Below are 13,765 nucleotides of genomic sequence, written 5' to 3'. Positions count from 1 at the left end.
AAAAAAAAACATTTTTCCATTTTATAAAAGCGATAGCTGCCCTTTTATATTATGATAGTAACATAATAACATAGTAACTATCATAATATAAAAGGGCAGCTATCGCTTTTATATAACAGAAAAATGTTTTTTTTTAAATTCTCTTTTCCAAACTCTCAAAAGTATAAAAAAACATTTTTCATTATAAAAATGTGATAGCTGCCCTTTTCTTTTATGATAAAAATGTGGTGATAGATTCACTTTAACAAAACAAGTTACAAGCGACATTGCATAGTGTGGATTGGGATTAAACATTTTCCCAAACCTGTGCTGGATCTGATTGCTGGATGTTTATCCTCTGTTAGCAATGATGTAACGCAATGTAGCAAGTTTTCTCCTAACCAGTAAAGAATGTTATTTTAAAACTGCACTTTATTTTAAATCAGGAAAAATGTTCATTGTTTATGTTCTTTCTTTAGCAATAATGTTCTTTTCATAACATAACAAACATTTCCCAGTAACATAAACACATAGAAATACTTGTCATTGCTCCCTAGAATAGAGCCAAGTGGTCCAATCTTCATTCTGTATAGCTTCTCACATCCATACACACCATGTACCTCGATCTCTAGGATGGAAACATGTAGGCTGGGATCCCAAATGGGGAGACAATGGTTTTTGGGGTTCCCATTTTATGATTATTTTTATGATAATTAAAATGATTGATTATATCTTATAATTATAATATTTCCCCCTTCCTGGTGTGTGCTGCTTCCCCGACCTCTTAGATTGTAAGCTCTTCTGGGCAGGGTTCTCTCCTCCTCCTTTCTATATTTGTCTGTCATTTGCAACTCCTATTTAAAGTACAGCGCTTTGTAATATGTTGGCTCTATAAAAAATACTGTATAATAATATTAATATATCTAATCATGTTATAGATCAGTGTTTAATAACCAGGGTCCTGCTTAACCCCATGATTCCTCCAGAGTTTGCTCGGGGTTCCTTTAGGGGATCCACCCCAATAATATACAATGAGTTGTGGATATAGTAATTATAGAAGGGGTTCCCTGAAGACCTGAAAGTTATTTCAATGGTTCCCAAAAAGAATGAGAAACACTAATATAGATTGTGGGAAGCGGTTTTGGTGTCACTTCAATGGTTAACCGAGTGACCAAACATAAACATAAGTATAAATAGAATGGCTTTGATTGATTTATTATCCACTCAACTAATCAATTACTGGATTATAGTTAGCTAGAATAGAACATATGTACCTGGGAGGACAATATAAAACAATGGCTGAACTGTCCACTTTTAAAGTGTAACTGAAGTCCCACTTTGAAAAAAACCCCCAGGGTTCCATTGTTTGAATCCGGATTGAATGAAGGGTGTCCTGGCCCATCAAGGTGGCTATAAATCAGGATATGGATGGAAAGAAGAAAAAAGATGGCAGTGCTCACATTGTAACGGAAACAGGTGAGTATCAATAGGTTTAATTCTGCTTTAAAGTCAATGTCGAAATCTACTGAAAAGAAACAGAAAACTGCACTCCATAAAGGCAGCTACATGCACAGTTTAATAAAATATATGGTAAAAGTTTGCCTGTTAAGGTGTTTGTAATTTTCAGTAGGTAGTTCTGTGCTCCCCTTCCAGGCACAACAGTCAGGTTCTGCGGGTCATCTAAATTAACAAAAACACACAATTAACAAAAAATAAAAAAATAAGCCCAGACTAAACAATACTCAGCTCATTCTCCTCCACCCTTCTGTCAGCTCACACATGTGCACTGTGGCAGAAGCTGATTGGCTGCAAATGCTGCCCGTCTCTGGATTCCAGGATACCATTAGGACAAGTTTAGATGATTTACATTTAAAATGCGTTTATAAAAGTTATAATGAACACATAACTGTTTCATTGGTTTTATATCTGACTACAGTTTAAATCCATACTCCAGTTTAAATAATACAAAAAAATATTACAGCATCTTTGTTTAAAAATAAGACTTGCAGCAATACTCAGACTCCCTGCTCCATGCTTGTCATGATAGAACTCTGAATGACACCCAGTATTGAGGACCACCGACGGACCCCGAACAACCCTGGACATGTAACAAGCAATCACAGTAAAAAAAAAATGGGTGTAGCACCGCCCCCTAATTCTCGATCGCCTAGGCGGTTGAGATTGAATAGGAGCACAAAGCCTCCCGGGATACCTATGTTACGCATCTCGGGAGGCTCTTGGGCGCTCCTTCTGCTCATGCCCGACCATCTTGGGCATGTGCAGGAGCCTTTTTGCGTAAACAGAAAAACTTTCTGATCTCACACACGTTCAGTGACATTGGCAATTTTTTTGTTTTTTATCCTACGTCACCCAATCTCGCGCCTGGGTCCAGTGACGTAGGAGGAAGAAATCGGAAGAAGAGGAGAAGATGCAGGCGCCCGGAGAGCCGGCTCTGGGACAGATGTCGGGACGGTCCGAGTCCCAATACAAGACACCCCCGGATGGATCGGACTGCCCTGCGGGATTGAAGGTGTATTTTTTTTTTTTTGCCAGTTTTCAGTTTAGTTACTCTTTAAGCGCTATTGCTAAACGTGAGAAATTGGGGCCAATGGCTCTAAAGGAAATGGAGTAACAAGAAAATTCAAGATGGAATTCAAGGTTTGAAGAGTTATGATGATGTTCCAGAAGATGATGACATGACTATATCTGAATAAAAAGTTGATTTTTTGTTCAAGAATAAATGTTGATTATTCATGAAAAAATAAGACATTCCCTGAAAATAAGCCCTAGTGCATTTTTTGGAGCAAAAATTAATATGTCTTATTTTTGGGGGTTACCACTAACACCAATGTTCTTTTGGATATCTGTAAGGATGACATTCTTCCCACTGGCCAGTAATCCAACATTCATTCTTTTGCTGTGAAGGGTTTACCAGGACCCCCATGTAGACCCCCAGCTCTGTGATGGTCTCATCATGCTGAATATAAGGCAGATTGTTTGTAAACTCTCCCTGTCTGAGCTGGGGGAGAGGGTTGAATGGGGATGGGAGGGCATGGTAATGACAGGGGGAGGGGTAACACACCAATAACAAGCACTGCAACTGCACTATAAAGAGCATTTGACACGCTGGGCTTCTGGCTGCACAGGCAGAGCTTGCAGTGTAGGGAGCAGATCAGGATCCAGGACTGTAGAATAGATACAATGTATATACTCCAGAGATCTCTTATAAAATAAGAAGTTTGCATTAGATGCCAGCAACAAGTGGATGTACACCAGCAGCGATCCCCTGATCCCTATGTCAGTCTACACGTGGAGCAGCGTCGGACAATAACCCCCCGTGCAGCCCGCAGTAGGGGTAGATCGCTGGAGGATCTCCGGTGTCGGCACAGCGCCCCTTGCAGGATCTGGCGGATCGGGGTATTGCACACCTCTTACCTGTGCACCTCCTTGGGGGGGAGTGGATTTTAGGGAGAGTTTTGGGGTGCAGGGAGCAGCCCATGTTAACTCTGGATCTCAGCTGGTTCCGACAAGTCCTGCCCGCTGCTGATCTGGCCTGGGGAGACCCTGACTCGCCCCCTCCCCTGCAGCTTTCCCTGGGGCTTTGTTCCTTCCTGTCCCGCAGTGGCTCCGAAGTGCTGCGGTGGTGGCGGTGGCTCCTCCGGCTCCTCCACCCAGCCGGACCCCCTAGACCCGGAGAGCGGGGGTGCAGCTGGCCCGAGTGAACGGGCACTGAAAGCTGGGCGAATCAAGAGGATGGTGAGGCTGGCAGCCGAGTTATTGCTGTTATTGGGACTTCTGCTGCTGACTCTGCACATCACTGTGCTCAGGGGGAGCCCTGCCAGCCCTGCCAATGCCAGCCAGCACCAGGTGAGACATGCCAGTACCATACCAGGGGCCCTGCATGCTCTGTGTACTCTAATCATTGCTATGTATTCTGCTGTGGGCACAATATGTGCCAGGCATCCTAGCTGTGTACATTAATCATTGGTATATGTTCTGATATGGGCACACTATCTGCCAGGGGAGGAATACCAGGCATCTTGTGTATGTGTACATTAATCATTGCTATGTATTCTGGTGTGGGCACAATATGTGCCAGGGGAGGAATTTAATCATTGCTATATGTTCTGGTGTGGGCACAATACACTGTACCAGGCATCCTAGCTGTGTACAGTAATCATTGGTATATGTTCTGATATGGGCGCAATATGTGCCAGGTGAGCAGTAGCAGGTATCTTGTGTGTGTGTGTGTGTGTATACATTAATCATTTTTATATGTTCTGGTGTGGGCACAATACACTGTGCCAGGCATCCTAGCTGTGTACATTTATCATTGCTATATCTTCCAAAGTGGGCACAATATGTGCCAGGTAAGCAGTACCAGGCATCTTATCTGTGTACATTAATCATTGGTATATGTTCTGATATGGGCACAATGAACTCTGCCAGGTGAGCTATACCAGGTATCTTAGCTGTGTACATTAATCATTGGCATATGTTCTGGTGAGGGCACAATACACTGTGAGGGGGAGATGCAATGTTTCTTTTCTGTGTATTAAAATTGTTGGGTTATACCCTACTGTGGGTACAACAGACTGTGCTAAGATATGCATCCTCTCACTGTACTATGTTTTCATGTGGGCACACTTTACTATGCCAAGTAAGAGGTACCAGGAATCCTTTCATTGTAACCATTGGTATATATTCTCATGTGGGCACAATACATTGTGCCAGGTAAGCAGTATATGGCATCTTTCCTTTGTGAACATTGGTATATATTCTGTTGTGGGTACAGTGCCAGCTAATAGATGCCATGCAGGTCTCTATGTGCATTATTCAATGGTATGTGTCTTATGTGGGCATACTACACTGTGCCAGGGGAGATGCTATGCATCTTGTCTATTTTATATATACCCTGCTGTGGGTAGAACACTGTGCCAGATTAGAGGTGCCATGCATGTTGTCTGTGTGCATTAATCAATGCTTTATGCTCTTCTGTGAGTAGAAAACACAGGGTTTAACAATCCATCTTATCTGTGCACAGTACCTTTCTGGTATGGGCATTGTGCCAGGTGAAATACTATACATCTTATTGGTGTATATCTATCTTTGGCATATTTTATTATGTGGGTACAATAAAGTCTGCCAGATGAGAAGGGCACTGCATCTTATTTGGGTAAACTTCAGATATAAATGTGTGTTGTATGTTTTACCGTAGGCACAATGTACTGTATCATGTGAGAGATGCCATATCATGATCAGTATACATTGGTATTAGTTCTATGCCCTCCTGGGATCACAATGCCCTGTGCCTGGTCACTGTACTGGAGAGGGGCACTGCATCTTATATGGGTGATCTGGGTATATTAGTGTATTTTTTTATGTTTTTCTGTGGGCACAATGCACTTTACCATGTAAGGGGTGCTATGCATCCTACATTAGTAGTTCTATGCTCTCCTGTGGGCACACTATGCTGTACCCATTGATAAAATAGGCACTAAATCATATATAGGTGAGCTATCTATCACTATGTTCTATGCTATCCTGTTTGCACACTGCGTTGTATAAGGTGACAACATTGCAGTTTGTGATTTTGGAAGAAGCTCCAATCAATTATTTATTCATAAGTAGTAACATTACAGAGATACATATTTATAATAAACCTGACTGGTTGCTGTTGGCAATACCCTAATCTGATGCTTATCCCCTATTTGTCACTTTAAACTTTGGGGTTTATTGTAAACCCACTAAGGAAATGTATATTGTGGAGGCTCCTTTACAGTTATTTGGCTTTTATTTCTTTATGTCCACCTGGTGATTCTGCCATTAATGCACATGCTGCTCCGGTGTGACAACTTATACCCATTTTGTATTGATTAATGGAGGAGCAATGCTGTCACCCTGTCCCCCCATGATCCTAACTGTAACTGATAATAGAGAGGGGAAAAGTTTATCAGCCTACAAGTATTCTAATGGAGTCAAAAGGTATTATTTCTGCACATTTATCAAACCGTTATACCACAACCATGGTATATTTAACAGACTAAAAAGAAGATCATGGCTGAGGTTTACATTAACATCAATCAGGAATATGAGACCATTCACTTAACAAAGTGAATGCTCGTTGACTTTGCAAAATAAGAAAAAGCTGAGCTCCATTCATTTCTGTATTCGATAATATTCTGTGAGTAAGTGAGCAGCCTCTATTCCTTCATTAAATACTTCACTTCACTTGTTACATGTATTTTCCAGATGGTATTGAAGCCAGACAGCCAGGCAACTGGCTTTTTCCAAAGAGTGGCAGCCACATCGTTCTGTTTTATAGAATAGTTCCTATAAAAATCCCAAAGGCACTACAGCTTCAGACGTCTTCCTCAGATGTGTTGAGTACGCAGAACAATTTAATTTGCACCTTGTCACCTAAGAGCTTACAGGTCAGGACTTCACCATAGCCCCAAAAATCCATCTGGGCTGATTTTTTTGGGGTAGAATTAGTAATGTTTATTTTAAAGGGCCAACATATTATGCAGGGCTGTACAATAAATCCTCCTTTAAACTTCCAGACAGGAATTCTGTCTAAATAGAATTGCAACAAATCCTAACTCTGTTACCAGTGAAAGAATTGTAATAGTATGTTGGCCGGAAATGTTGAAGCATGCCACTGCAGTCATTAGTGTAACGGCAGGGGTAAAACCTTTGCTGGAGCCAGCCAATCCAATGGAGTAGCTGGAAGGCACTTTAAGCAGCCAGGCTCCATGTCTTTACATTGACAGGCATAGAAAACTCCCAGGAAACTTTGGCACCAGCTGTCATTTTTTTGGTTGCTCTAATTACCTGGCTCCTTTGATTTGTCTAGCCCTGATGTGAAGGTTAATTGGCTGAATGCAAACTGCTGTCTCCATAGGCAAAAAAGATAAGATCTGAAATCAGCCTGTCTAGGAAAAAGCCTTCTGACAGATAGCCACTGAATTTAAAAGAGGTTTATTATAGGTTATTCACTGGGGTAAAGTGCAGTGGATTTATTTATAATTCTTTAAAGGGAAGACCCAGGTCAATCTTCATAGTGATGAACTGCAGGGGTCTTACTAATTCTGGGCATACACTGTGATTCATTTTTAATTAATTTTAAATACTACATATAAGACTCCTTTTACTTAATTGAATTTAATAAAAATGTGAAATCGAATAAATCATATTGAAAAATAGGGCTGTTTTTGATTCTCGCTGCAAAAAATGTATTGGATGTTGATTGGCAAATGTAGTTCTTTTTAAAAACTTTATTGCTTTTCTTGCTAGAGTTCAAAGTTAGAAATGGCAGTGTTTTGAGCTCTGATGAAATTTGAGCGATATCCACTGGTTTGGGGCAATAAAACTAGAGAAGTATTGATCATTTGCAGGATTGATCTTACATGTAATAGTTTATGGCAAGATTATTATTAGGCTTCATTCACATTTCAGCACTGTAATCTGTGTTTTCGTGTTTGATTTATTTTTGAAACCTGAAAGTTGGGAAAACGGGTAAAAGCAGCAGTTTTATTGTGTTTTCCTAGTCCTTAAGGCCACCTAGTCATGAAGATGTCTATAGAGATAGGATAATGGTCGTCCAGTCTGGAACCATGTCTGTGGGAGTGGTGGACAGTTACAACTGTTAGTCCTTGGAGGGTAGAAAGTAATAATTCTGTGCAATACCTGTTGATAATGTGTCCCCTGTGACACCAAGCAACTGGAGCAGTTGGTCCAAAGCAACCTTGTAAACGCCCCATCCCCCAGCTTTTTACACACTCTTTATTAGTGAATCTGACTGTCCAAGCCTCTGTGTTTTTATGCTAGTAGCTTTAGGTGGGCAGAACTGCCATCAGAGAGTGGTGGGTAGAAAGATGAGGAGGTACGCCTCTACTAGGTCCTAATTAAAACAATTTGACTTTAGCAATGCTGAGAAATTTAGACATAGGCAGGAGGGACCTCCGATGTTTACCTAGTATGGGGCCAACAAATGTATGGTCGTGCGCTAGTAGTAGTCACGAAGCTTTCTAAAATGGCATTGCTTTAAACTGCATAAAGATGAGCAACATGTCACCCAGCTGGCCAATATAGAAATGTTATAATATGAAGGACTGTGCCTTTCCGTACCCAATATTGGCTGGAATGCTCCCAATTTATGACCAACTGAATCTTTTATCTGAATCTTTTTTATGAGTATGTGGATTTAGGAAAAGGTTGGAGTTAAGTTTGTGTTGCTTTCTATATGCCAGTTGGTGAGAATCAGTCTTGAAATAGGGGGTGCTTGTTTTAGGGCTCCTTTTATGTCCTCTTTAGGACCAAAAGAAAAATTCTCCCCAATTGGACACAGAAAGCAAAAAAGACTTGAAAACGATTTGTCTTTAGATATATTTGAATGACTGTCAGAATGTGTTGTGATTGTGGTTCAGAATAGGATTCATCTATATATTCTTAACAGAATATTCCTTTAAAAAGAAATTTGGCACACGATAAGAAAACCAGGACCTACCGTCCGTCACGTTAGAAACTGCTGCCATATGCTTTCTACTTCTCTTTATAGCTCAGCAGAATGATGAGATTGTAAAATCTTTCAGGCAGAGACAGATTAGGGCTGAGATTTATACTGTGTAGTGCAGCAAACACCAAATTCCTAACATATGGACATCAAAGGTGTGTCTGCTCTCTTCTCCTACAGGGTCCTGGCTAGTTTCTAATAACTGAAAACTATTCAAAAGGAGTTTTAACATTTAGAGGAAATATTTGTACTGCTCTGAGACCATTTATGGCTTGAAGTATGCCATGGCTGAGATATTTAAAGCTCTGGGCACAAAAACGTTAAATTGACATATTCCTCAGAAGCAACAAAGAGTAGAAATCCATGTTTGTGTGCAATAAATAACGTTACAAACACAAATATAACCTTGTTAAAGTAGTGATGTCATAATAACTGTGCCGTACGTGGCCTATGCAAAGTGCAGAGCTGTAGGAAAGGGCTAGATGCTCCACCCATTATAGTCTGCCTGCAGAATATTAAAATCAGGGGGCGGATACAAGACCGGTCACCCTGTGTCAGGAAAAAGCAGTAGTCACTGGTCTTATTATAGGATGCTCCCATTCAGTGGCATATTTTCACAATAGTATTTTTATACTTATCTGACAGAATTAAACAAACTGAAGTAAGAATTAACACAACTTCTGTATCTAGACTGTATTTGTTTATCCTCTAGGGGTCTATTGAAAGAGAATTATTTAGATAATTCAAAGGAGAGCTTCCCTAAAGAGGAGGGAAGTCTGATCACTCTGGGGGTGTCTGGCATCAGTTCCCGCGTCATCTCGGCATCTGTCGATTGGCCCATCCCACTGCATTTTTCTCTTTGAGCAAAAAAGCTGATTCTGCCCATGCCCAAGATGCTCGGGCATGCGCAGAAGGAGCGCCCAAGAGCCTCCCGGGATGCCTGACGTCCCATTCATTCTCGACCGCCTAGGCGGCCAATACAAAAAAAAGGGTTCTATACCCTTTTATGTAAAATGCAAATTCTGAGTATAGGTACGCTTTAAGTCTTCATAGAAGCATTTGCTGTTTTTACTGCACTGTATGGTCTACCCAATGTCAACACTCAAATGATGCCTACTGTCCCAACAGACCCATGGAAAACAATTAGGCTTACACATATTGGTTTCTGAAGGCAGTCATGTTGTACATGGACATCCAATTATTCAACATCTATCCGAACCAACAAATCATCGTTTTGAGATTTATTATCCATCAGTTGGCGAATGGAGTATAATTCTGGTGCCCAACCTGCAGCCACTTGGTACCTGTTGTACAGGCCTTGGACCCAACAGTAGGAGTCGGGGCAACAACACTGATGTCTTCTAGCCTCATGTAACATGTCTCCAATTCCATCATGTATACAGTCTTTACCTAAACCTATAGTATGTACACAGCTTCTTAGTCTTCTCCAGCATTTCATATAATGAACTTCATGTGTGGCCATTAGGTAATGTCAAGTGCCATTTTTGAGGCCCCAATACCTTATATGTTGCCAACCACTGATGTATAGAATTAAGTCATTTCAGGTCTCCCAAAAAAATGAACATCTCTCTTTATGGCTGACCCAAGCCATAGTACAAGAAATTCTCTAGTTTGAAGCTGGCATACTATTATCAGGGTTGTTTCTTAATCATTGGACAGACAAAAATGTTCATTTTAGTACATGATTTGTGTGTCGGTCTTCAACTAACTTATCAGTCTAACTATCAGTCATTTACGTAGAAAAGTTTATTCATATGTTTATTTTCCAAAAGGGTGTGTTTATTTAACTAAGGTGCAAGGAAATAAAAAATCTTGGTCATGGTTTGGATTATTGGATTGAATTCAGCTTGGCCTTATTAACCAAGCCAGCTAAACATTCGGTTTACCAACAGCAGTGAATCTGATATTCACTAAAACATTCTCTGGTGGAAAATCAATCACTAGTATTTTGAACAAATGGACCTGGATGATTCTCCATCAGGGAATTTTTGGTGAATGATTAGATGTTTTATAAACAAACTCCTATGATTCCTCACGCTTTGTAAATAAAACCCAAATGTGACAGGTGTGCAGATCTAAAAAACAGAAACTTGGTGGTCAGGTACTGTGGATAACATTATGGCGTCATTGCTTCACTAATAATTTGGGACAATAGACTCCTTGGATGATCTTTTAAGTCAGTTGGCATGCTTCTCTGTTATACAGTACATGTTACTGTGCTAGAAGAAGTCTCCCGGTTTTGGGATCCTTTATGTTGGATACATTGTCATGGGTTTATTCCATTTTCCAGTTCAGGCAAGCATATGAACTAAAGAAAGGGGATCATTTTGAATAGAACTTTTTGGCTTCTTATAGTGTTTAATAAAAATGAATAACTTGCATGTTATGTTTCTATGCATGATGCCACTTCTGTGGGATGACAACATGTGGCATTTTTGGTGGATGGAGTATGTTTCTGCACATCAAAATATATTTTCCTGTATTTCCAGATTCTCAGGGATAAAATGCACTGAGATTGGAGAGATGTTTACATATTGATCTACTCTTAACGACAAGTTTTTGGTGTGAATGTGCCATTTGGTATCTTTGGCAAAGATGAAAAGAAATCTCATCTTAACCAACTCAAAATCAATCTTAACAACTGCTGGTTTACTCCTTGTACAAGGTTGAGGCGATACATGATTTCCAAGGAATGAGATCATAATCACTTCAATTTCTATGTGCCACTATATTTACTCATAGTATGAATTATAACATAGAACATGGTTTAAGGCAGAGTCACCAGTGATAAGTTGTAACCCCCCCGATTCTGGGATTGGAGCTTGGCACATATTGAAGCAATTGTAAAAAGGAAGTTGAAAACAAATTTAAGTGAGGTGCTACTCCTAGTGCAGGGTCAATCTAGACTGTTCTGTAAAAAGTTCAAATGGATAAAAAAAAAAAAAAAAAAGATGTTGGTGATGAACTTTTTGTCTAGAGTAAAATTCTGGCGTCATAAATAGTCTTGAGTTAGATTCAGCGTTGCTAAGATGGCCATTGTAAATCCTGCTAGTACTGCTTTATTTAAACGTATGCAAACGTCTGTGTGGCCATCTTTATTCTTGCTATACACACAATTGTGAGCAATCTTTGTTTCAATCAGTTTTATTTATTTCTGTCTATCCACATTCTATAATTCACTTTTTCTTGTCCTGATCATCACTGTCACCAGAAGTGTGAGTTAAATCCACAATTTTGAGCAACCACCAGGAATAGAGGGAAAACTTGGACATTTGCTTTTGCAAGAGCTCTCAATTAATTATCCCTCCTATTAGGAAGAATCCCTCTCACATTCTTTAAGGTCTACAGGAGAGGAAATGATGGGGGATCTCTTTAAAACACAGAATGGCCTGATTCATTTGCACCTCAATAAAACATTCTCCATATAAACAAATGCAATGTGAAATCGGCTTCTGAATAGTCATCTATTGCAGACATCCAGAGGAATTCACTGATCTGTTTCTGGTATTCCTTTTTAAATGAGTACACACATTAGCCATGAGAAACTAAAATGATTATTTCACTTGAGATGAAGGGATAAGCTGCATTGCAAGCACACAAGGTCACCTACCTGCTCTTGTCTGTTAGTGATGCGTCCAGCAGGGAAATTGTATCACTCGGCAGAGGACACTGCAATATATCCAGAAATGTTGGATGGCAGCAAGACTTGGATATGAAACAGAATAAAGCTGAAAATCTTCATTCAGTAATCAGCTTTTTCTATTAAGATATATTTTGGTGTCATTTTTGTAAACCTAATGACATTGTTACTTAGGTCTAAGGTCATGTCAGAATGTTTCTCAGCTTTGCAGCAATGGCCAAAATATGACTTTCTCCATTAATGTTCCTAAATTTTATTGTGTGCCAAAGATCATTTCAGTTTAATATCTCGGGGGGGCCATTTGCTTTTTTGCATGTTTGCTCGGCTTTGGTCAGTTTCTTTTGTCGGGTCAAGTCTTTTGCCTTTCAAATAGATATTCTGGATAGGTACGGACCAATAAATCAACCACTTGCCTATGGAATGTCTATTAAACATGGTTCGAAATTTGAGGAAAAAAACAAATGGTAAACTGATTTCTAGACTCTTGAGAACTATTGACCAGCCACTCTATTATAGCATTTGGTGCTGGGACCTCTAACTCAACAGGGGGTGGTTGAGACCTCTGCAGACAGACCGTCATCCATTCAAAGAGCTACATTACTTTTTCTACAGGATACTGGCTAAGGATAAGCTTTTCTAAGTGGGCAGTAGTTCCCTTTTGTTTTTTATGCATTGCAATTTATTTAGCTTTTTTTAAACGTAAAGATCCATAATACCTGTCTTTTAAACACTTTACACTGTCATACATAGTTTGTATATGTTTATTATGGTATTTGTTTATTACACGTATGTGTGTATTGTTTTGGAATGTAAAAATTCCAAGTCTTCAGGAGGTTTTCTGTCTGTATAGCATGGCATCGTTACAACCGTGACTTCTACTATATCTCCAAAACTTCCTGACATTCCTAAATCCTGTAAGTCCCCCCTTTACTGGCAAATGGTTTAAATTATCCCCCTCAATGTAACAGGATTTGAAAGCTGCAATATTGTAATTCTATCTCCTGCCGGCCTTTCAAGTAAACTATTTTTGTTTAAGCAGCTGTATTTCTGAATGAATACCTTGGATAAATATTGTCACAAATTTATTCAAGCAATTAATATAGTAGCAGTGGATGACACATATTTGCAGAGCAGATGGGAATGCCGAAAACTAAAGTGGCATTTTTATGTTGATATCCAGTTTTCTTAGAAATGGGTAATACATGAAGTTATGAGTGGCTCTTTAAAATTCTGGTAATGTATAAGTTTGATCTGATGTTATCTGATTTGAAGCTGATTTGCAGAACTATATTAGCTGTATGTGCTTCAGGATCATTAATGGTGAGTGGTGTCTGAGCTTGTCCCCACCAATGCATCATCATGACTGATCAACACTAAGGAGCTGGTTAGTTTTTGGTTCAAGTGAGTATTTTTTTTCTCCCCCTCTATATTGGTCTTGAGTGAAGTTTTCCTTAAGAGGTTTTACCAGTAGCCTAAACTTGACTTTGGCAGTGATAAATTAGAAAAGAGACACAGCTGGAGAAGTGATAAAGAAATGATGGCACTTCTAAAAAGAAAACTGCTGACCATCTCGAGAACAAAATCCTTCTGTTGAAAAGATCATTGATTTT

At 39.6% G+C, this 13,765-nt stretch overlaps 1 protein-coding gene across 1 annotated transcript in view; it reads left to right on the top strand.

The window, feature by feature from the left end:
- Positions 1–3,714: 3,714 nt before the first annotated feature.
- ISM1 (isthmin 1) overlaps positions 3,715–13,765 on the top strand; it is a 33,053-nt gene continuing 23,002 nt past the window's right edge. Inside the window, exon 1 of the mRNA XM_072409615.1 lies at positions 3,715–3,846. Within this exon, the coding sequence (XP_072265716.1) occupies positions 3,733–3,846 (114 nt within the window). The 5' untranslated portion in view covers positions 3,715–3,732. The remainder of the gene's footprint in view (positions 3,847–13,765) is intronic.

This window comes from Pyxicephalus adspersus, chromosome 4 (genome assembly GCF_032062135.1).
Source record: "Pyxicephalus adspersus chromosome 4, UCB_Pads_2.0, whole genome shotgun sequence".
Classification (NCBI taxonomy): domain Eukaryota; kingdom Metazoa; phylum Chordata; class Amphibia; order Anura; family Pyxicephalidae; genus Pyxicephalus; species Pyxicephalus adspersus.
The sequence above is the reverse complement of the archived record's forward strand: the minus strand, read 5'-3'. Positions and strand labels throughout refer to the sequence as shown.